Here is a 25,888-nt window from a genome sequence, read left to right as displayed (position 1 = left end):
ATTGGTTATGTTATCTAGGACTGTTTGTTCAGTGTTGGTACTGATGCTCTGCATAGTCTTGCTGATTTACTTCTTTCTCAAGGTACAGTCCTTGTGACCCAATGTGGTACTCCAGGCAAGGAAGGGGTTTTTTTTTCCCCCAGACATATTGCAAGCTATATTCCTCTTTATTCACCCTGGAATATTTCATAACACAGCAGGACACTGTTGTCATGAACTGGTTTGTGGTTCCTTGCAACTTTCAGACATCTTTCTGAACAATCACTCCCTAGGAAGTTATTCCCCAGCCTTTATCATTAAAGCTGGTTACTTACCAGAGTCACACGTTGAACATGTCCCTTTGAACTATGCCCATTCCCTTTATGATTATTTATTCAACAGAATAAAACCACCTTGAATTTTAGCCCTTTCTTTCAAAGCGTCTTTCATCCTTACCAGCTTTCTACATAAATTTTTAGCATAGTGCCATCATCTAAATCTTTAACAAAAGTACAGAATAATTCTTGCAAAGAAGGCACCTTGTGCTCCTCCCTTTGCTTCCAACAGCGGTCTGTTCCAAAATACATTTCAGGCACTGTACAGCAACGTCCTCCAGAAAAACCACCCTAAGACAGGTGGGTGTGGGCAGAAGGTGTACACCTCTCTAGTTACCAGAAGGTACAGAGACATTCATTTATGCAGGTGAGATCTTTTGGATACTGTGGCAGCAGTACAGTCCCCCATGTTATCAGTAGCAACAGTTTCCATTTTACTTGGAGACACCCAAATAAACAAATGATGCTTTGGCCATCCCAATACCATCTGTTGACCCCTTTTGTCCTCTGACCTTTCGTTTCAGTCTTTCTTTCATTACTACAGTACATGAAAAATGAATTCTTGCAACCTGTTACACACCTGGGTACTTTAATATCATTTTGTGCCTCACTTCTTCTGATTTTATTGCTATTACAAGCTATTTTTTTTATCCCTTTTCTTAGAAATCTGACCTACTTTCCACTCTGTAAAAAAAAAAACTTCTCTTCAGGAGCCATGAAGAACTGGCAATTTAGTTAAGGAAGTGCAGTGGAAGACCAGCTTTCTTCCTTATTGGAAGAGTTTGCACTTAATATCATTTCTTTAAGGAGCTGCCAGCTCTCCTTAACACCTTTTTCCTTTACACTTGCCAAATTCTTACTACACTGCATAAGCTTGTAAAATGCAGAAGCCTATTTTATATCACAAACAGTCTAATGGGATAGTTTTACATTCTCAGCAACACCATCCAGTGTAGAAAACTAATGTCGCTGGGATGACACTACAGACCAGTAAACTGAAGGAAGAGATTGACTTAGGTACTGTCATCAGATGACTACTGTAAAACAAAATAAGGGCACTTTTTAAATGTATGTATAAACTATTCTATTTTGTACAATGACAAGGAAAGCCTTGGACAGGCTGTCAGAGTTGAAACAACTTGGATTGTTTTCTCTGAATAGCCTCTTTAAATAAATAATCTGTTTTCTAACTTGTCAGTAGGTATCTTTCCTGAAGATCACAAGTGCAGCTAGAAAGACCATCACTCAGTGGAGCTCTTCATCATTTGTTACAGGTATTCAAAGGCACAGTAGAATCAGAAAAAAGAGCCTCTAGACAATTGGAAATGAGCATTATCCTGTCAGAAAGCATGCTACCCTCTGCTTCACAGTTCTTCTGTGCTGCTGGGGCAGCCTTTTACACTAAATCTTGACTCAGCTGGTCACTTAATGAGAATTCCTCATGTCTTCAGTCTTCAGCCTCCATTTCAAACCCCGAGACCCAGACTGCAGTGCTCCTGAGAACTCACTGAAATCAACAACAGGGAATGTGCCTTGATCCTGTGAAAGGCAGTAGTCCAAGAAATCAGGTCACTGAGTGCAGCCCCAAAATTAGCAAACACTCTCAGATCCGAGTTTCAACCACCAGCCTTCACTTCTGCTTTATAAAGTGGAGATGTCACATCACCTCCTCAGAAATGCTAATGACACATTAACATTTCTGAGGCACTCAGAAACTACAGTGAAAAAGCAGAATAACAATTCCCACAAGGAAATGACCAATTCTGTCTCCCAAGTAAGGTTTAAATTGCATACAGAAAAATAGAGAAAATAAAAAAAAAAAAAAAAAGAAAAACAGAAAAAATTACAGGGCAACACTTGGAAAAGTATTTTGCATCCAGTCCAAAACTGAAGGCTACTCAAACTGTGTACTCTGTAAGACAAATCTCCTTTGCAAGACAAAGCTCCACTTAGATAATAACAGATGTGATATAAATCTCACTCCATTTGTCTTGAAAGTGAATTCCCTTCCTAAAACCAAACATTCACCCTAAAAAGTGCTCCTAATTGTATAAAGACTGTATACAGCACATTCACAGAGGGACCCAGTTACTGAACAAAAAGCCTGTTAACTATAATATTATAACTACAACACCAACTACAGCGTTGCTTTTTAACACTACTTTATGACAGTAATGCTCCCTTAACATATTTTTGTTGTGTGCAGTATGGTATACGTATAAATGCTGCAAGGAAGAAAAAACAATGTTGGCCATGAATTACTTTACTCTATATCTTTAAAACTGGGCACGCAAAAATATGTTTGTGTTTATTGGAATATCATCAGCATGACTGACATTGTACAGTGGATTTCATTTATCGGGTTTTCCTTATTGTTTCTGCAAACACTTTCCTCCTAACTGCATAACCTGTGTTACAGGTTCATATAGCAAGAATGAAAATGGATTTGGCATGAGAACGAGCCTGAAGTATCTCAGTGAAAGATGAAGTGTCACCTCTTTCCAAATGGACAAAGTATTAGATGTATCTAAAAAAATCTTGAGGTTATAAAAATCAGGGGGGGAAAAAAAAAATACAATTACCATAGGAGGCAGCTAATATTTTCAGGGGCAGGATTTTCATTTTTGGGCAGCAAGGGAGGTTGCTTTTAAGTCAAATGCAATCAGGATCATGTTCCATCTAGCATTATCTAAATACCAAACAAGTGCTCTGCGCTTCTTTCTCCTGTGTAATCAACCATTTCTGGTACAGCAATGCTCCGTGAAAACTACTGGCATCTTGGTAGTCTCTAGCAGTGTACCTGCAAGTGCTGCTGAGTTCCCACAATCACAGACATGTCATCAGCCACAACAAGGAAAACTGGGGGGATTTTCTTGCAAACAAATCCTTTAAAACATCACTGCTTTTAAAAGAGAAAACAAATGAATACTTGCAGATGAGTGGCATTTCTGCAATTGATGCAAGAATTCCCTCCCCCATAAAGTGTTCCTCAGGATGACCCTTCTGACCCAGTTATTGGCTTATTTGTCATGAGCCAATTTGGTTTCCTCTGGGTTATTAAATAATTCAGGCAAATAAATCTTTGGCTCTGAGGCCAAGTGGAACAGAACACTCCCTGTCCCCAAAGCTAAATCCCTTTCCCAAAAACAGTGGAGATATCCAAACTGCTTCTGGCCATGGTACATGTTCTTCACCTGAGCTGTGCCCAGACCATGCCTGGGAAGCAACTAATCAATACACAACAAAAGTGTACTAAGAAGCATGTCAATATGGACATCTGTAGGACCTATTCATGCACTAATATCCTGTCCCTGTTTTATCTTGGAGTAAAACTGTAGCCTTCTGTGATTCATACAATATTTGTTCCTTTCCCAAATTTGTCACTAGTAGGCTAGACTGAACCTCTGGCAGTCAGCAATGACTGCCTAGAGAAGGAAGGGTAACAGCACCATGATGTTCCCTTAGACACCTCTTCTGATTTCTTTGGGAGAAAAATGAGGGATAAAGGTTTGCCAGCAGAAGGCAGTCTTTAAGTATCCTGAATAGATGAATCTTTGAAGAACCTAAAGGTTACTTCTAAATACCTTTAAAAACCACTCACCTCCACAGAACCAGCTGTTAATCTTCTCCATGTGTTTTGACAACACAGTAAGAAACTAAACTCTGTAAAAAACAAAATCTCAGACATTTTGTTATCTTAAACTAAGATTTAATTACAGCCCACTCCTAACAAAACCAATCAAAACCAATTTACTTCTACAGGAGTAAAACGTCAGCACTCAGTCTGCTCCGATTCAAACAAGGAACTAAACTCTAGAGCACCCAAAATCCCAAATCCAAAGAGTGACTTCAACACTAATTCTGGCATTAGTCGTCCCTAGAAAACACCATTTGCGTTCATGTAAGCTTTCATCTAGTCCCACAGTTGATGTGGGATCCAGCTTTAACCGGAATCCCATGCCCACGCTCCCCTGAACTTCAACCCCAAGCTCAACCCTACAACTCACAATAACGTTACAGAGTCATTTGCTCCTCTCTCCTTCACCTTTTTTTCAGTACCCATGGGGGCTTCAGTATCCAGAGTTAAGTCTAACTCCAGCCTCCTCCCCTTTTCCCTTTCCAGGGAAATTCTGGGGGTATACTCCCAGTGCGAGGGGTCATCCTTCTCCCAGCCTTCATGAATGCCATGCAGTTATTTGTATTAGCTTTAGGGGGGGTGGCTTTCTCCCCAAGGCAAGTTCCAGAAGGGATAAGGAGGCAGCACTGCTTGCACATCACTGGGTTAGCTTGATCATCTTATTTTCAAAAAGGGTTGCTAAAAACGTCCTTGTGATTAGGTGTTACCATCCTGTTTAAGAAATTGCATTTTTAAACTGAATGTAATGAAATGGAATTTAATAAAAAATGAGACAAAGTTCGTAGCTTGAAGACAAGGCACTATCTCCATACCTCAGACAGGAATCAGTAATAAAATCTGTTCTTAAAATAACTCATTCAACTCCTCTTGACTGACAGGTCATCACCACCAGTTCAGCCAGCAGGTGGAACCAGTAAACCCATGAACTGCCCATATGGTATTTCATCCAGTCAGTGGCAGTGGCATGACACTTAACAGATCAACATAACACTCGCTCTTAAAAAAAGCAACAGAAAAAAAAAAAATCCCTGAGATATCTCCAGGAATATATCTTACCAAGCTTGCAGCAAGTGGATCATGAAAGTAGGAAGGCAGGAGATGCCTCCATATATTAGTTTTAAAAACTCCCTGTTGGTAAACTGATATAGTATATTCCTTCCAACTTCCTTGGCATTTTAAGTCATGCTCGGCTCTCCCTGTATTCATGACATTCAATGACATATTGTGTAGTGGCTTTTGACTGAGCCAGGAAAGCACTGCATTGCACATTTAAAAATCTAAAATAGAGCTAATTTATTTCATATACCCTGTAGTTCATTGCTGTTTCCATCTGGAAGGCCCTTGCATACCCAGATGTTACAGACACATCTCTTCAAAGCATGCAAATTTTTCCCTTCACAAATCATCATCTCATAATGGAGCAAGATCACCTCCTCACCCCAAAACCAAAGGCTTGGCAGAGGACAAAGGGCTGGCATTGTCCACTGAGGGCTGTGTCCCAGTGTGGGAGACCACTGAGCCTCTCTCACCCCTCTGCTGGGACTGTGACGGGCCTCCCATCCATGTAAATCCAAGGCAATTGTAACACACAGGAGTTGTCTCTCCCAAAGCAGGCTCACTGCTCCTTTGCCTTTCCAAAGCTCTATTTCCAAATCCTTAGATGCCACACATCCCACACTGCTGCTCCCAGGTAGCTGAAATCAGTCCTTCCTTGCCCATTAAAACTATGAGCAGGGACACTACTTCACAAGAACATTACTCAAAACCCTCCCTGATCACCAACCCTGCTAATAGTCTATTACACCTTCATCCCCTCTTCTTTGTTAGCCTAAAACAAGTTTGATTTAAGTATGTATGATTCAGAAGGTGATCTTATGGCTCGGGGCGGGGGGTGGCGGGGGGGAACAACCACCAAACTAACTCCAAAACACTCATGTTGCTCTGCAATTTCATAAAAGCGTCCAGTAGAAGTTTTCAGCTTAATTTGAAATCAATATGCCTGCAGAGAAGAGGAGAAAATGTCCATGGATTATCTATTTCATTAAGCTTTTAGGTTCTCCTTGGTTGTTAAGGTTCTTCAAAAGAGTGTGACAAAGTAGAATTGGTTTCAGTGATTACAGCAATTGTCTGTCATTCTACTCTATAGATCAGACTGTACAAAAAGGCTTCTCCAAGCAAGTTCTTTTGCTATCAAGTCAGGATCTTCAGCAACTGACTAATAACTACTATTCCTAATTACTCATTGGAAAAATGGCACAGCCAACCCCAGCTTACAAGCAAATACTGGCTTTTTTCCCCTCCCTGTGGCAAGCAGCCTGGAAACATCTGTTCTTGTCTCTGCAAACATTCTCTTAAGTCATGGTTTTGTCAATAGAGACCAAAGCGAGTCATTGCAATGAGGTAAATATAACCATCCATAAATGTTAAAATAAACACATATGGCCTCCTGCAGTCTGACCCAAACTGATGCAAGTGACATGTTCCATTTGTTGGTGTAAGCAACACCAAAATTAGGTCCATGCATTCATGAGTTTGCATATGGTGGTCAGTTTGCATATGTGGGATCAAAACAATCAAACCAAAGAAAAAAGTACTTGCCCGTAATTAATCAAGAATTTTGGTATTATAAACAAATTCAGGTTGTACTAGAGGACCCATACTCTATGGACAGTTTCTGCTGAGAAGCAGTATTTAAACATGTTTAAATCCACTCTCCAGCTGACATAACTGGATTTTTTAATATCAGATAAAGTTATAAGACTATTAAAAGCCTCTCTATTTAGACACACTTCTCCTTGAAGAATGGTTGAGGACCAGAAAGTTCCTTTTACAGATTGTAAGGAGTATTTGGAAAAAAGCAGTCCCCAGTATTTTTTGGGACATATATATAACCATGCTTTTAATCACTGGCATATGTAGGAATGACAGGTAATGCCCATAAGAGCTTTGGGTAGATCTTTTATTTACACAGGACCACTGTATTCCACACTCTCCTCATCCAGGGACATACCTGCAGCAACCTTAAAGCTTCTGGAGAATACTAAGAGAGATTTTAAGTACTACTCACCACCCCACTGCCCTTCCTCTTGGCTGCTGACCCAAATGCCTTGGGTATGCAGTTAGATACCCCAGAAAAAGTTCACCAAAATAAGCAGAGTTGTCCAAGCTGCCATAACAACAACAGAGGGAGAGTCCTACACTTCCTTAGACATAATAACAAAATGAATTCCAGAAGAGAGGTCACTACAGCTGTGATCAGGGATTATTCCCTCTCTTACAGCTGCAAAGGGAAAGAAGTCATGGGGGGGAAAGTTGTAACACCTTCCTGTGGGTAAGGATAGGAAGAAAAATAACGAAATAAGAATAATGAAGGAAAAATTATTACAGCAGGAGTACAGGTTAGGGGGAAGAGAGGGATAGTTTGAGGCCTTATTAGGATGCAGAGATTCACTAATTTCTCTTTCATGAATGCCACGGAGCACACAGAATTTGGCATCAATTCAACAAATAAGGTTGCAAGTTCATCTTCTCAAAGAATCACCTGGAAGTTTCTAGGCAGGGTACTTCACAGAGAGATGAGAGGAATGCCTTGGAATGATATCCAGCATTTCCAGCAGGTAAATATGTGGAAAAGCCTTTCTCCTGCACTCCCCTTGTCATGGAGAACTGCACTGAAGCAGCCCGACACCACCACTTTGTGATTCAAAGAACCACGTTTATTGCTGCTACATTTTCTGCAGTGCCTGAGCCACCAGTCGCTTTCAAAGGCACATGAGGGCTGTGTCCTCTCAACACATCTATCCATAGATCACCTAGGACAAGATTCAAAACTGCTAAGCTTCTGTTTGGTGATTTCAGCTCCTGAAATCAGTAATTCCAAAGGATTCAAGGCATTTCAGAACATTAGCTATGGCCGAGCAAGAGTTTTAAATCTCTATTGTCAAAATAGGCTCGTTAAATAGGGGTTAGATGCTTAGGACCCTTATTCACTAGCAGAGGCAAGCAAGGCAGGTGAAGGGGAGGTTTACCAATGGCTCAGTTTAAAAATATCACTTGCATGCAATGTTTCTATTCGGAGAAAAGTATATATAAGGAACAGCACTTCTTCATGTACTTCATATTCTACTGAGAATTTTAGTTTGACCTCTTCCACTCAGGTGCTGCAATACAGAAATGAAATTATATGCAGGCCTGTCTAGCTTAAAACCTCAAAGCACTGAGAAACACTGAAAATAAACAAGTGACTAAGTAGCAAACTATGACCCAAAGGTGAAAGACATTGTAAAGGGTTTGTATCAGTCTTCCAAGTTCTCATATCGCACCTAAAACTTGTTGCCTAATACCCCATTTCCCATGTGACAACATCCTGATACACAAAATATATTTCAAACTGTCATTTATCTAATTTGAAACAGAAGATTTGGGATTAATACAGCAAATCAATGGTCTCCAATACGTGCAAAACAACCCAAGGAAAGAGTATTTCACCTTTTCCCCTCAGTGCAAAGAAGAAAATTTCAAAACAACGTCAAACAAAGCTGATAAATGTTTTCTTGTGAGGCCTCTTAATGGTTTAAGAAACAAAAAATGGGTTCAATGTGATATTTAATTCAAACTCTTGTAAGAAAAGGGCTATTAAAAATTAAAACCACAAATACAGCTTTCAGTTTAGGAAGTCAACCATGTGCAATCAGATGTTAGAGGGATATTCTATAGGAAATACTGCTCTTCACTTTCTCTAAGCATATGCTCCTAGTCCAAGTGAGAACACACCCTGGCTAAATACTTTACTTTTTATATTACTTTTCCTTCAAAAAGTCATTCAGAAAGAAAACTCCAGGTCAGCTGTAATGATAGAATGACAAGCCATCAACAAATCACATTGGCAGTATTTGCTCAGCTGAAGAATTTGAATTCCCTGTCTGTTCCTTCACAATTCTTTCTAATTACATTAAGGGGATATTTACACATCAGGGAAAGTAATTCCAAATTTCATATATTAAAATTTCACATCTATCTGTCAAAACATTAATGCATTTTTCCGATAGCAGTATCTGCTTTCATTCCTCATTTATTTGTCCCTCAAGAAGTACTACGCTATAAAACTTTCTCAGGAGTTGCACAGCACACTTTCAGCATTTTATCTTCCAAGAATTCATATTTGTGGTTATTGCCTGGTTTCAATCAAATTTTTAAAAAAATCCTAAATTATGAAAGCATATTTTGACATGCTTATATGAAATAATGTTTGTTCATTTCCCTCTTACAAATTAATTTGAGTATATCTAGAATTAAATGTTTGTCATAAGATAATTTCAACAATAATAAAGTCCTATTGCGCACAGATAACATTACAGAACTTATCATGATTTCCCTGGAGCTCACAATTTCTGTAAAACAGCCTTATTTCACAAACCACCTGTAAGCAGACTGTTGCTCACATCACTCTTACTGATTTCTTCAAGGAGAGAAGCTTAAAGACTCCTCTGAGTATCAGCAAGCACCTCATTCAAATAAATTAACAGTATCAGCTACTTTTACATTCTTAAACATTTAGACTTGTAATAGGATGCAGCGTGGATTATGAAACCTAAAGCATGTCACCATAACTTCTTACTTTAAGAGTTCTAGGATAAGATAAAATGTTAAAAACAACAAAACCCCCACAAATTGGAGTCCACACTACAGAGCTCAGAGATCCCTTTCCAGCTAAACAGGCCTCCTTCAGATGATGCAGCATTTGGGGGGCCTATTTTACTACTCTTGCTTCAGTTTTAGTGCACTGTTACCAGGGGAATGGATCAGAGCCCAAATTCTCCCTACTCAGGGTGCCCAAAAAGCCAGCACCAGCATTTCGGGCACAGACAAGCTGGAAACTCAGCAAAGGCACATAAGGACAGAGCGAGATTTGGGATTTAGATCCTCTTTTATCAAGTGCCCGGGGAAGGAGTGCGTGCCAGCCACGAGAATGAGACACCTGCAACCTTTCAGTGAGGATTAACCCCCCAAGAGCCAGGCACACACGGAACAGCAATGAGCAACCTGACTGGAGGTTCTGCCAGCTGGGATTTCCTACGTGAAAAAGGAAAGGAGTTCACTCTCTGGAAGGACCAGACACCAGTGAAATTGCCAGGCTGTAACCATGCTCAGCACACACATCACACTTGACTGCATGCACCCAGCGTGTTATTTTTTACTTGCAAGTTATTAGAATCTGCACTTCCAAGCCCTTCTTAACTGGTGGATGGGAGTAGTAGTTCCCAACCATCAGTGCTGGCCAGCACAGCACACACACTCCCATGTCACAAGAACTCGTTTTGCATCTGTACAGCTGCTTCTCTCACACTGGAGGTTCATGCTGAACAGCCCCAGCATCCAGCAGTCTGAAAAATAAAAGGGATCTTGAAACTGAAAAAAATAACCCTCTGTGACACGTCTAAAACCCTGCTGATTCTTTTACTTAGAATAAAACTTAAGCCTAGGACAAACCCAACTTTTTATAACCAAAAAGTGATTGTCACTGCCACTACAAGATAAATGTTACCACAAGCACAAAGGGAAGAGCTGATCAAAGTGAAAAAACATGAGAGCTTCCCCACTTGACCACAAAGAGGGTGCTCCACAAGGGAGCATCATCCAGCAGCCAGGGCATTTAAAGAACATGTAATGTGACATTGTGGAACACCAGCTGGGGAGGGTACATTCCTTTTAAAAATTCAAATCAAACATTAAACAAAAATAAAACCAGAGCTGGTTAGGGAATCTTAAAAAAATCCATGAGGTTTCCAAGAAACTGTCAATATTGTAAAATCAATTTCTTTCTCTCAGCTTTCTGGAAGAAAAGAAGAAGAAAAGTTCCAAGAAACCACCTTTTTATAGATGTTTTTGGAACAAAATAACTTTATCTTGTAAATTGAAACTACCTTTTCTTTACATTAAAAGCTGTAACTGAAAGAAATTATTTCAATCAACTTTTTATTTTTATTTTGGCTTTCTACTCCTCAAAAACAGATATGACATGAAAATTCTGCCTTCCACACATTTCCTAATCAAATCTCAGAAATCACTAGGACAAAGCTTTTTTTTTTTTAAATTCTTACCGTTGACAATATAGTTTGCCATAAATTCCTACTGCAGTCAATTAGAATTATATTAGGAAGATAGATACTAGAGAGCAAAATTAAGCATTAAAGAGGTTTAAAAATCTTAGGCTTAGTGCAGTCTTTGTATCCTAACACATATGCAGAAATGGGTCCAAATGGATCCAATTCTTTAATTATATTATCATACAACATTTTTATACCCACAGGATCTCTATTTGATTTCTCAAATTCAAGATTTCTGGAGGAAATAATATCCTGAGAGGTTTTAACATTACACATAAAAAGAATCCCAAAACCTTCCATGTAAAATGAATCAGTCACAAACTCAGGATTCTCCTCCTTCAGACATAAAGCTCACACTATGACTCATAGAAATTCTTAGTCATTTGTAGAGTCCTGTCAGCAGAGAGCGATAATAGTAAGTCAGTCTCCTTTAATAATTTTTTGTTGAGTCTGTGTTTACTGAGATTCTTCAGGGGCTTATAAACTTAAGCAGTTTGGTCAGATTTTCAGAGTGGTTTTTATATCTAGCCCTTAACACTAGAGGAAACAAAGCCAAAGTGAAAGAAATAGACTCTGGGTTTATTTTCCTCACAATCGATAAATAACCCAAACTTTTCCCTAGGCATCATCTCCAAAATAGCAAGACCACTTTGACTGAGAAATTCTAAATGGAAAATACTAATTGAAGTAGTTAAACTATGATAATCTACTGAAAGGAAAACACTGTAATGGGAGGCATTGGGCAACTTTAATTATAGATCTCACCATTGCCTCTGTGACTGTACAGCTTCTTTGGAACTCATGAAATACCAGCATAGGCCTGATGACATTTAAACTTGACTGAAGGTCAATGACTGGTTAAACTGGAATGTTTCTGAGCCACTGTTAAATTATTCAGAATTATTTTAGGAAAGCTGTATAAGAAGTGCAAGAGTGCAGTTTTAGCTTCATCTAAATGCACACACTGAGAATGGAAAAGGAAATGGGGAAACTGTCAGTTGCAATTGCCTTGAAAAGGGGAAAAAAAAATCTTGTGTACCTTCAACTTACAATTAATCTAGCAGAAGAGAAGACTACAAGATAGTTCATATTTTTACTACTTATTTCCCCAAACCCTTCACTCCAAGAGCAAGCATGAAAGGAAAAGAAGAGGAATGGAACATTATTTTAGTGAAGAATGTAATTATTTTTGTTTCTGTTGCTTAACACCAGTGAGAGGAGGTTGGCAGGAATAAATAATTAACAACAATCGACAAGGCCTTACTTTTGCTGCAGGACAGCTGATTCCTGATCTCTGTATATATGCTGCTGGCTATGTGTCTGTGAGGCTAAATGGAGCCTCCTTGAGCCACCACCGAGCCTCCAGAAACTGATGAATGAACATGAAAATGCACAGTGGCCAGGTGTGCTCAAAGTAAGGAGCACGCACTACACTGGAGAGCTGCGAACGAGACATGCCATGTCAAAACTTGAATTTTACACCCCTTATTCCCTTCCCTTTCCCTTCTAAACATGGTGAATTAAATGCTGACAGTACATCAGCAGCACTGGCAAGTGTCCTGCGACTTTCCTTGGTCATGGTCAAGAGCTGTGCTTTCACAGTGTGGCACTTCCATGGCACCCCCAAAACTCAGGGCAGCGCCGTCCCTTCCCAAGGCTCGGATCAGCCAACTGTTTGCTATCAATTACTCACAACAAATGATGCCAAGATATGTGGTAACTGTATAAAGAAGAATTCTCACTGGAGAGTAAAATAATACCTGCCAACTTATTCTTCACTTGTGACCCTCCAGATTTGTAACTTTAACACACAGTCAGCAGTGAGGAGTGCACAGCCTCCGAACATCCTTTCCCATGGAGATTTCATTCTTGCAGAATGAAACTTACATAGTGTAAGTCACAGGCAAAAATAAAATAAAATAAGGTGGCAACAATTTTCACTTAGCACAGATCTTCCAGAGTTAATTGCTGGGTAGAAGAGAACTTTCCAGCTGCATCATTATAAGATGCTACGACACCATCAGCTGTTCACCCCTGCCCATCTATTGGAGATAACCACCATTGAAATGGAGCTGGTGGAGAGCCCTTGTGAACACTCATCTGCTTCAGTGCTAAGTTAGCCTGCAGGGCTTTGAAAAAGTCCACACCAACAAATAAACTAAGATGAATTAGCTTCTGAGCTGAACCAGAGGAGGAATGCTCATGTGATTCATGTTGTAGGCCTTGTTGTGGAAATGGTGAGTCCAGTTAAGACATATTAACAAAAGGTTGTTAGCATTGTGCTAGGTAAGAATATTATCATTATATACATATTTATATTTTTTAAAAAGGACCTTTCATATTTTAAAGATAAAATATAAACATAAAGGCCGGCAAATGGATTTAGATATCTGAATGAATGACTAAAGAGAGAACTACCCACTCTTTTGAAGATACAATGCTAACTTTAAAATACGTCAAATGAAGAGCAAAATCTTGCAAGGATTAGTATAATAATGCCCGTACTTATCACATTAACTCTTGCTGAAGAGGAATGGACTTGTGCATGCACAAGAGCCCATAGACAGAACCATCACAGTCAAAACAAAAAGCTCATCACCAAGAACCCCCACCTGCTAGCATAAGATTCATAAGAGTTAGTAGAAAGGATTCAAAATGGGATAGGATGGGGGGGTGGGAATGAGAGAAATGATGCTCAGATGCAATCTCTGGTACTGGAGAGTCACCACAGCACTGGTGATGGGAGGCTGGGCCAATAAGCCAGAAGGGAGATTACTGTCACTGTCTATCCTGCTGTTCCGTTTTCACTTCTGCTGCTGGCCACCTTTGGAAGAGGACACTCAACCAGGCTGAACAGATCTTCGGCATGATACATAACAATTCAAATATTCCATATTGCCATATCACATCTACTCCAGTGCTGAACTACCAGACTCCCAGGTATGCACATGTAAATCACTTCTCTGTGCTGTGAAACGTCACTTCCATGCACCTAAGAGGGTTCCTGTATCATCAGATGCTTCAAAAGGACTTCTTGTACATGAGCAGCTGAGTTTCCTCCAAATGTGGTCAAAGACATGAAAACAAAGCAAAGTTCTGGGTCTGAACTCTGAGTACTCAAGCATGTAAAAAGGCCAACTCAGATACTGAGATCTGAGCCTATGTCAATTCTGGAACAAGTGACAAACTAATTACTCTTCTAAACAAAAGCAGACTGTGAAAGGCAAAAATCAAAGGACATGACACTCTACTACACGTCAAAAATAGGGAAAAATGAAGAAAATGGTAAACAAAAGAACTAATCTGCTACTGTCAAATAATAGTTTCAGAAGTTGACTATAAGGGACTTTTAAACACCTGTGCTATTAGACTGAATAAGTTTCTGAAAAATATTCTCACAGTGTATGTCCAAAGAAGTAGGATAAGTTGAATTGCCCTTAAAAAAACAAACAAACAAAAGAAAAAAAAAAAAAAACAAAAACCAACAAATCAACAGAAATCAAAGGTCAGGACCAGCAAAAGCCAGCAAAAAATTCATTTGCACTCCACCTAGTCATAACACAGTCAGCTAAGAGCATGATTAGATAAGGAAGCAATAACATATTTAAACAAGAAAAAATATTCATCAGACTTTTAAGATCTCACATATTTTATCCAACAGCAAAACCTGTTCTTTAAATAAGGAACAGAGCCCCAGGAATAGATAGTCCTTTCCTGCCTGTAAGTGTTGCTTCTCTTCAATGTTATTATTCAGTATTAAAAAAAAAAAAATGCTGCAAACCCAGTAAATAAATAGCCAATGTAGGTTTGATGAAAGATTGGCTCAGAAGACTGCTTTTGGCCTGAGTAGAAAGATATGCTTTCATCCTGTTTTGAGTATACTCATACATTTACCTAACATAATTGGATGTAGTTAATATTGCAGGAGCCTTCAAGCAGCACACATTTCCCTCATTAGTGGGTTTAAAGCCTTAATGATATCTCCTATGCTGCAGAAAAGCCCAATGTAGGCTTCAAAAGTGATTGGCAAGTTTCAACAGGAGAAAAAGCTGGGGGAAGGTAAAACCTAGTAACACTCTGATCTTGTTCTCCTCAGTTGTTTAGAAAAGGAAATCCTGCAGAATGATAAAGAAGAAAACAGAGGTGAGGATTAACAAGCCAAAACAGATATTTTCAAAAGCTGACCTCACAGTAACTCAAAGAAATATGTGATAGGAACAGGGAGTGGGTAAAATGGAGGAGTGACCCTTCACACACCTGTAACACATTAAGACACACACAGACTTCTTCCTACACAAACTCCTCATGGCACAAACAAGTGCATACATACTGCATATTGTCAAATCAGCATCTTCATACACCTGCAGCAAAATCACCTTTTCCTAGTTTCATTATGCAGTATTTCCCTCTCCCCTACACCCCCCCGTTTAAATCTCACTAGTTTGGCAGGAAAGCCTTGCATTTAGGAAACAGAATGTCACAATATACCATTAACTAAGCACATGCAAAGGGTTTGGGGATTTGTTGTTTGTTTGTTTTATTGGGTTTTTTTATTGACTAATTTTGACCATTTTCCAGGAACAGAAATTTCACAGGCTGGTTTAGCTTCAAAAGAAGCATAATTATGTACAGCTGTATTCAATATTTTCTTGACTGCCTTGAACAAGCAGTGAATGGGAGATTTGCACACATTATCAGCCACTATCATTAGTGCTGTAAAGTACGTAATCCATCTGGTGTTGTGGTGTCTACCTAGGAGCAGGTATTGAACCACTGATGGCTGCACTATAACAGCATAAAGGGAGAGTGTTAAAAATTAACAAAAAAGCACAGCAACCCAAGTAATTTTCTGATACTGCATTTTCCTTACATTTGTGTTCTCCCGTGGTTTTTCAAAGCATTTTTATGTGTACAGGCAGGGAGAGTGGAGAATTAAAAATGTAAATTTCATCGTGTGGTTTTGCAATCTTCACTGGGGAAGAGGTATCAGGATGCCACGGTGATGGCAGCACTGCAGCCCATTAATAAACCAGAGAAAGACTCAGGGATAGATTCAAATACTTAGGCCCATGCTGAAAAATAACTCATTTCATTAATAATGCCAGTGAAAAATAAGAGGACTGTGCATCTCAACATGATGACTCATCATTTATCTCTTCATTGGGGGGGGGGGGGACAAGGAAAGAGGAAACTTGTTTTTACATCTTCTAGCCTCCTTACAGACAACTGCATTGCTTTTATATTGCCAAGGTTTATGGGCCATAGCATTTGAAAACAGAAAACCCATGCCTGGAAAAGAGAAAAGGTGGAAGTTTTTATTTTGTATTTAATCTGTTTGTAACCGATCCATTTCCACCATCACTATCAGCCCTTCACACAGGAGGAATCAGCCAGTTTTATTTGCAATCTTACCTGGAAATGTGAAAAGTGTTAGTGTTCATTTATTCAATTAGAGATTCACAACTCAAGAAAACAAATTCATATTACCTACATGGACAACAATATGTCAGCCAGTTAAAACAGCAGCCTCACTGGAAGTGTGGCTTTCTCCAAACCCAGCTACAACCTGGTCCCCACTGCTGGAGAATACCCTGAGAGCTTCCTCCAGCCACAGCACAGGAAACCTTCCTCAAACAGCAAACTACCTAAGCCACCACTCAAAGGAAATACACTGTCAGTTAGAGGGTATCTTCAAGTCAGTCAACAGGAGCATCCTCAGTTTTATTGGACTTAACTACAGTCAGTGTTTAAAGACTGATTGTAAGCTGTTCTTTGGCACTTCAGCCTACTGATATTTTTATCTTCCTAAATTTTCAATAGTCTTTATTGAATACTGGAATGTTTGAGAAGAGACTGTGTTCACCCTCTTTTCCATGAGAGGAAAGAAGAAACAAAGTTTCCCATTTAAGGGAATATCCCAATTCTGGACAGAATAAACATACTTGTGTAAATACACAGCCATGGCCCAATGAATTAAATGAGAAGAACATTCATAAACGTAAGCAAATGCTGACATCTTTTTATGGATTGTAGAGTTGTGGTTTAGGAGTGGTATTCCCCAATTCTGTGCCCCCACTGAGATTCCCCAAGCTATGCTGCCACCCTTCTTGCTCCACTGCTTTGCCCTCTTCCTGCAGCAGGAAGGAACTGGAGGCAGGAAAGGTAAAGATCATGGGTTGAAAAAGAGTAATGTACTAGAAACAGCAGTGAGATAAGAAAATTAACAGCAACAATACGAGTGAGAGGGTACAAGAAAAGAAAGGATTCACATGGAAACACCCTGAAAATAAACAATACTGGATGGCTCCTTCCACCACATCTACTTGACCAGAAGGAACCCCTTCTCCCCAGAAGAGTCCCTTTCCCCCAGCCCTGGCAGTGATGCAGCACAGAACAACCTCAGGTTCCTGGCCATGCTCCCGCCCAGCTACTCAAAAAACTTAACCCTGTCCTGGCCAGAACCAGGACAAGTGGTCAGCAGAAGCAGGTGCCAGGTGTTCCAAAGGTAAAGACAAATGAGCTCTCCCACTTCACAGGACACAGGTTTCACTTAGTTTCCTGTTCTGAATTAGAACAATGAATAAAAATTACAAACTTGAGATGATGATCCTCAAATACACTCAACTAAATCTGATAATACTAACTTTTCTACTTTAGCTTTTTTAAATACTTCAAAGTAGAAACTTAGTTAAAAGGCGGGGGGGGGGGGGGGGGGAAGAGCTTTTCATTAAAACTTTTTAATCTGCATTTCTGAAGCTTCTTTTAAGAACAAACAAAAACCCCTCCCACCACAACCATTGGAATTAACAGATGAACCAAATTCCAGTTCATTGCCATCAGTTCTGAAGCACTCACATTCACTAATGATATGCTTCAGCTGGAAATTCCCAATATACTCTTTTACATTTGTTAAGGTGACAAAGCACTTCCTAAATGCTTTGCCCTTGTGAACACAGGAATTCTGTAGCAAGGCCAAAAACTGAGCTCAGAGCTCCTAAACATTGACCTAGAGCCCTAATCACAAAACCAGACCTCTTCTCACTGGGATTCAGAGGATCAGGTGGCTCACAGAACATAGACTACTAATACATCAGTCCTTTCTTTAAGGGTAATTGAAGCCAAAGTCTGATTAATTTTGCAGTCAATAGCAATGATCATTTGACAACATTAGTTTTGTGCTATTAGCTTCAGCATATGGGGAATAAGGGACAATTTGTTGTGCATGTATAAAAAGACTTACACAGTGTGAAAGAAATTACCCTCTCAATATTTATTATTTTAATTTCCAAGTGTCTACTGCAAGCATATGCACTCCTACTTTAAAACATTTAAACAAAACTGAATTTAACTGCTCAGAAAAATTAACCTGCAAGCTCTCAAGGCAAAAAGGGGAAAGAAAAAGAGATGCCCTGAATTAAAAGCTATTTTGAGGTATATATAGAAGGCAGCAAAATAGTTACATGTCTATTGACCAAGCTAGAAAGGTATTCTAGTATGTCTAGAAGACAGCCACGGAGACACACTTGGGAAAGAAAGCAGATGTTAGGGTTGTTTACCCTCAGTGCTCCTGAACTATCAGGCAAAAACAAGGATAAGAGCCCCTGCTCAGCTTCCTGGCACTGGAAAATCACCCAGGCGTCTGGGCTCATGCGGCTGTACAACAGCACCCACAAATATGCAGTCAAATTAATATTAAACAGATAAGTGCTATACAGCCAGATTCATTCCCTGCTAACATGATTCCCTTTCTATACCAATGCTGTACCAGACAAGATTTCAAATCAGCTATGATCTAGAAGCTGTATAAAACTGGTAGGCAAAAAAAAAGTGTACATCTTAATCAATTCACTGTTTGGACACCTTTTCACTTACCCTCCTAAGACACAGAATGGTTTTTGGAAGCACCAAATATTCTCAGCTCAGTGAGATCAAGGCTTATTGTACATGTGGCAGGATTGATGCTTGGATTTGTCCTACAAAGTCAGGGAGGGAGGGAAGAACATCACAGCACTGTATCACAAACAATTGGATGTTCAAGGCACAGCCTGCCATCAGGCATGACGGCTTTACTGCATCAGGAAATGAAATGCCACCATGGCATGCACAAAGAGGCATATTTTGTGAGGTTTCCATAATAAGATATGGTACAATTGATGTCTACAGTGCTCTAGAGAATGGGATAGAGACTCGGCCTCTCCTCAAATCACAAGGAGGTCCCAAATCAATACATGTGCATCTGTATGCATCCATAAATATATGCAGATATAGCAACTAATCATGGGACGTGTTGGCTCCAGAAGGGCTATGCCAGTCACCTTCCATGACCTATATGAACCAAACACAAAACAAGATGAAACCGGATGGAGTGGGGAGAAAAAAAAATCCCACCAAACAACAACTAAACAGAATGAAGCAGTGAAAACAAAATAAGCACATTCCTTCTCTTTCCTTCTTTCTGCAGCCACAAAACTAAATACCATAATCAAACTATTCCTACACACCAGATTATCACTAGTGTACTAAGCCATCCCACTGAATGGTCATTTTAAAGTGTGGGAAAATTAAGACCTTATTTTATATATATATACACACACACACACACATATATATTTGCCATGTTTTCTCATTTGTTTAAATTATTTTCCAAGTACTGACTTGTCTGTTGTCATACTGTGTCACTGGTGCTCCAAACCATGTGCCCATGCAAAGGTAAACTTCCACAGAAGTTCATTCATCATCTGTTTACAAACTGAGTTCATTGCACTTTACAACAACAGCTTCTACATAAACAAAGAAATTCACATGAAAGGATGACAATGGCATTGGCACAACCAGATTATTTCTGGGAAATTCAGCTTGAAGAAAATAAACCTTTCTAAACCAAACAACAAAGGGTACAGGGTCAAGGCAGCATGCATATGTATCTTTTGGCAACAGCATAGAACTTTACATTCCTTAACTATTTTTACATTACATGCCTCCAAATGAGTATGTTGGTGGGTTCATTTTTCAAAATAAAAACTGTATTTGTGAGAGAGATGGAAGAAACAGCCCAGCCCATAAGCTGGATAAGACTCCGGGTTTGGATACACAACTGAATTACCATTTTTGGTAATTTACTGAAAGCCAGCACATCAGTGATGCTGATGCCTGTTCTCTAAAAGTCAAGGCAGAAGGCAGCAAGAAAGATCTTGCATGGGACATGCAAGTGCTCCTTTACTTGCAAAAGGTGAAGAACACAGATGCAAGTCAGCCAGCTCCTGAGCCGAGCTGTTTGAAGCCAGTTGTTGCATCCCACTCCTGCTCTGCAGACACATAATCATTATCACTCAAGTGTAGAGTCATCTCAAGTTAACATGTTGATTTCTGCTGACTGAGGGCCTGACCAAAAATTCGCAGAATTACAGGATGGTTGAGTTTAGAAGGGATCTCCAGAGGGCATCTTGTATCAAATTTAGATAGATCTTTTGATACAGTATTATACAGTTTTCTTTCCCCTAGCAAGAGACCAGAAAGAACAACCAGTTCAGGGATATGTCCATACCCATACCATACCCAAACAAAACACAGAAAATAGGTTCCTTCCTACTTGGTGGTTGCATTTTATTTGTTTAATGCTCTACGTAAGCCTGAAGCTTTATAGGTTCACCAAAATAATGATGATGATGATGAAACAGCTGAGTGTAACGAATTCTAGATGTGAAAAGAATAATCAGATCTTATGTGGATCAATTCAAAGATGACAAGAAAGAATAGACAAGCAAAAAGGAAAGAAGCTCAAGCAACTCATTTTCCTTCAAAAGGGATACAAGGATTTTATATCATATTATATTTCTGGTACTTTTTTATTCTTATTTTTACCACTTCATTATTGTTTTCTATTAATCCATTACTATTTGCACCACTGTAGCAACAAAATTTCAGATGAGATGCCTTCTTACAGTGACTGGAATTGGTGTAGATTTTTGAATTTAAAAATGTCACTCTCCTTCAGCTGGTTGGCAGGTAGATTTAAGGATTTGGTCTGAATGAACCACTAGTTTCCACTTGTGATAGCCACATGAATCCTGGCAGAGGACTGACTGTCAAACCCTGACTAGCCAGTACTTGCCTTTGCCTTAAGGCTCACTGAATCCACATTTCTAGGAAATATTTTTACAGCCATTTGAATTATCTGAATTATGTACCAGGTAATGCTCCTCTTCACATTGTTCTATCTTAACATTCTGCTCCTACATTTTTTTAAAGTACACTTTAATGATTCTCAAGTACTAATTGAAAAACAAATTTTCAATGAAGAAATTTAAAACAATCTGAAAACAGATTATGTATCATTATCCCACCTGGAAGAATGCAACAAACACCATAATCCTATCTCACTTGCAACACAGCAATGAAGTTTAAAATGGTCTTAGTGTTGTTAAAAGGAAGCTCCTATTCAAGAGAGAGCACAGTTGTGAGAAAAAGGTATCACTTATACCAGCACAGCCCTGCCTAAATGCTGGCTGAGGTTTCCATGGTTAACCTAAATTAAAATTAATTCCATATTTTTTGGCAGAAGGTATATAAAGTAATTTTCATATTTTCTTCAACTATAATTAAAAATATGGGAAAAAGGCTTCATACCACTCACGTATGAAGGTGTATTACAGCAGACATTTTTTGGTTTTGAATGGCTCTAATGCTTACATTGAGACCAAATTAAATGGCAAAGCAGTGTCATTATTGCCTTCCTGTGATTATACAGTTAACAATACATATACCCTGTGCCTACAAGGCAGTAGCAGCCTGCATGCTAGACTTGGTTGCTTGCTCCAAAAGGAAGTGAACCTTAATGCAGATTTGATCTGCAGTCACCGTACACTACTTTTGCAAGAATTATTAACCAGTAATTCAGAAACAAGAGAAGATGGTGGGGGAACATAAAAGACTTTTTACAGCAATCTTCAAAAGATAGCCATAGTAAAGATGTGAAATATACAGTATCAAAAGGAAACATAAAATGAAGAGTAGTTTAGCTTGTGTTCACATGCAAGGTCTACTTTGTCTATATAATGAGTGAGCCGACAAGTTCAATGTGTGAGAAGTGCACAAATTGTCTAGGTCTTTCCAGATGCAGAGACAGGACACAAGATGCTTCCAAAAGAACCCTCTCAACAGATTAAAATCAGTCTCCTTCCCTAAATGCCTTCTGATGGCTTCCCACATTGGAGTCCACAAGTGCACAGTCCCCAGTTAAGGTCATCCTGCTTACAAGCACTCAAAGGCATGACATCACATTAAAGACAGCTTCAATTCAAGATGTCAGAACTCACTGAATCATCATCTCACTGGCATCTACCAATATATTCACTGTTTTCAGCCCTTCACAAGCTTAATTTCCCATTTTCTCTTAATCAAATATGTATATATTTTACAATTAATTGAAAAGTGGCAAAATAATCATGGAATACAAACTTTTTCTGCACTTAGCTTTTAGGATTAGTCCTGCCCATCCTGAAACTCAGTGACAATCTGTTAACATACAGTTGCTACAACTTCTACAGAGAATAATTTCTCTTTGAGGCATTCTAGGCTAGATAACTCACACTTCACTCTGGTAGATGAAGTACAAATCTTGATTTTGGAAATGCATATGGGGAGGTCAGAAAAGAAAAGCACAAGTATGTTTTCCGAAGACCTGTTCAAACCCAATGGTTTCACCTGCTTTCCCATCCTCTCAGCATAAAAGGCTGATATTCTTAAACAAAATAAAAAGGCTTTGGGTTAAAATAAGCATGTGCCATGTCTGGACTGGAATATATTAGCCTAGCTTTGTGAACAGCTTTGACTCCAAAGCCAGTTCTATAACTGCTCTTCACTGGGGAAGGAATTCATAAAATAAAGCAGGCAGATCTTTTTAGCATTTTGAATTCTCCACTAGCAAAGAGAAACCTTCACTCAAAGTAGAGGAGCTTGCTTTGACTAATTTTAAAATATACAAGCAGAAGCAACCCTATTAAAAGTCTTAAAATGACATTTATTCAGTCAATGTGATAAGAAAGAATTCTATTACTTAGAAAGTGCTTTTCTCACTCTCACCTTTCAATCATTATTTGCATACAACCCAAATCACATCTGAATAAATTCCACTGGCCTTCCTTATGTACCATCCAGCATTATTTATATTCATGTAGGATTACTAGTGTACAGGGTAACCAAATACTTCCCCAAGAGAGCTGACTGAAAATTAAAGAGGACACATCTTCCAGTGTGAAAACTCCAGAGGAGAAAAGATCCCCAGGTTAGATGTGAAAAGACCCAGAAACAGAAGGCTGCTAATCTTCAATAGTGAAAAGCAATAGCTGGAAGAGGGGAGAACAAGATGGAAAGTGAGAAATGATCAAAGATTGTGGCTATGTGAGAAGAAGCAGATGAGAGCATATAAGATGAAGGAAGTTCATTTGATTTAGACTCATGGGCATTAAGCAAGACAGAAATAGCAACCCTGCACAAGGGGGAGATTGCTAATTTTGCTAAAGGGAGGGCTAGGAGTTAAATTTTCTCATGTGTCATAGGCTTTCTGGTTAGTGGCAGGGATGTCACTCTGTCTATGTCTCAGTTCCTCATCAATAAACAGGATGTTGTACACAAAAGCCACAAATGATTCAGGGGACAGTCAAGTGATAAGGGCAAGATGTGAACCTGCAGAGACAGCTCTACCTAACAGATCCTTAATGAAGAACAAGAAAAAGAGAGAGAGGGAGAGAGGGCCTATAGTGACATAACCTACCTGAATTTTAGAGAGGAACACAGGTGTTACAGACCATGACAGATGGACACACAACCACAAGAAAGGGAGAGAAACCTCTGAACACAAAATGAGAGAAAGAAAAATTTCACCAGCTGAGAAGTGTGACAATACAGAGAAAGATCTATCCAAATGACCAAGCTGACTAAAGTTAAGAGCAGAACAAATCCCTGAGTGTCCCCTCAAAGGAAAGCTTTCTAATTTCAGGGAAGTGTTACTTGATCACCAGCTACTGCTAGGCTTAGTGGGTACAGTCTACTACTACCACATCTAAAGAAGAAAAGCATGGGAAAGTTACATACAGGAGGAAATAGGGTTCCTGCTTGGGGGGGGAAGGGAAGGGAAGGGAAGGGAAGGGAAGGGAAGGGAAGGGAAGGGAAGGGAAGGGAAGGGAAGGGAAGGGAAGGGAAGGGAAGGGAAGGGAAGGGAAGGGAAGGGAAGGGAAGGGAAGGGAAGGGAAGGGAAGGGAAGGGAAGGGAAGGGAAGGGAAGGGAAGGGAAATTTCTTCAAGTATAAAGAAAATGGGGGAAAGCCCCTTGTCACATATAACAGTTTAGGCCTAAGAAGTCTATAAGTAGATTCTTCCTTTCAAGTGTGAGCTATGGGCAGAATGGGGAGAGCTGGTACCAGTAGTTATTCAGTAAGATAGGCAGTCACAAGATGAAACTCATGTACCAAAAGAAGCAAGCAAAGGAGACAAGCAGTCTGCAAACAGACTGATTGGTTGCAGAGAGGATCAGAGGGACAGAGGAGACAGACAGCTGATCAGAGGAAAAAATGTTCCCTGAGGGCACAAACAGCCCTCTGGAATACATGTGAGTTTGTCTGAGCAGGTTTGAGCATACAAAGGGCCCAGAGGGAAGCAGGGAATGGATGGGACTGAGGCAGCACAGTGACAGTATTCCTTGTAAAATGCTGAGCAACTCCTGGAACTCTGGCCATTCACCCTCATTATTTGTCATAACCACCTCCCGAAAATGAGCTTTCTGAGGTGAGTGTAACCAAGCACATATGTATAAATTCTTGCTAACTCCCAACTTCCTTCTTTGCTATTTATTGTTTTCAGGTATGACTAATATAAAATAGCTGTGGGAGGCATGTCCTTGTCCCAAGCAGACTGCTCCTGCCCTGTGAAGTCTAAAAGCACAAAACTGACCATGTGTGAGAAAAAGCAAATACTACCATCTCCATGTTACAGATTGAGAACTGGGGAAGAGACCTATTAAGTGATTTTCCCAAGATCTCACAGGAAGTCAGTGGCAAGACTGGGTATTGAAACCCTCTCTTCAATAACCATCTGGTGCTTCAGTCACAAGGACAGTGTGTCTTTTCTAAAGGCATTCCCTTTCATCCTCAGAGTGGTCTGGTAACAAGAGTTTTTGACTGAATGTATATATGGAATGTATATATAGCTTAAGGTCTTATTGAACCATATTGTAATTTTGCCTCTCTCTATTTCTGGCTTCCTTGTAACCACTTTTGGTCTGAGCTCAAATTAGCAGTGCTACCAACACCATCCACAAAGCCAACTTTTATATGTACTTACAGCTCTGTTGGTGAAGTTACTAAAATCTGTTACTAAGATTTGCTTGATCATCTCTGGTGAGGAGACCACCACAAACATCTGGCGGCCAATATAATACCTAGAAAGAAATAAAAAATAATTTTAGCAGACAGTGACCACAGAGAACTATCTCATTCCCTAAAATATCTCTTTTTGCTTGAATATGTTGCAGCAAATAAATATCACAGAAAATGTATTCCCTTAGGTAAAGCAGTATCTTTCCTCAGCCCTCCCAACTGTTAAATTAAGATGCATGGTCTTGGAATTTAAAGGAAACAGCTTAAAAATCTTTTACTGATTAATCAATACTCAGCTAACACTTCAACATAAAGGTTTACACACTCTATGCTCAGTCTGAATTCTGTGCAAAGTGATGTAGTATCACTAAACCGAACTACAGAGGAGTAAAACATTAAAAACCTACTGAAATAATAATGAAAATCCTAAAAAATTTAATTTCCTGCCACCAGCCACATG

General features: G+C 39.4%; 1 protein-coding gene across 4 annotated transcripts in view; it reads right to left on the bottom strand.

The window, feature by feature from the left end:
• Positions 1-25,888, bottom strand: part of TBXAS1 (thromboxane A synthase 1) — a 246,495-nt gene that overhangs the window by 108,164 nt on the left and 112,443 nt on the right. For all 4 annotated transcript variants that reach the window (XM_062492480.1, XM_062492481.1, XM_062492484.1 and 1 more), the window contains exon 4: positions 25,394-25,490. In XM_062492480.1, coding sequence (XP_062348464.1) covers positions 25,394-25,490 — 97 coding nt within the window. The remainder of the gene's footprint in view (positions 1-25,393; positions 25,491-25,888) is intronic.

The sequence above is a fragment of the Cinclus cinclus genome, chromosome 4 (genome assembly GCF_963662255.1).
Source record: "Cinclus cinclus chromosome 4, bCinCin1.1, whole genome shotgun sequence".
NCBI lineage: Eukaryota > Metazoa > Chordata > Aves > Passeriformes > Cinclidae > Cinclus > Cinclus cinclus.
The sequence above is the reverse complement of the archived record's forward strand: the minus strand, read 5'-3'. Positions and strand labels throughout refer to the sequence as shown.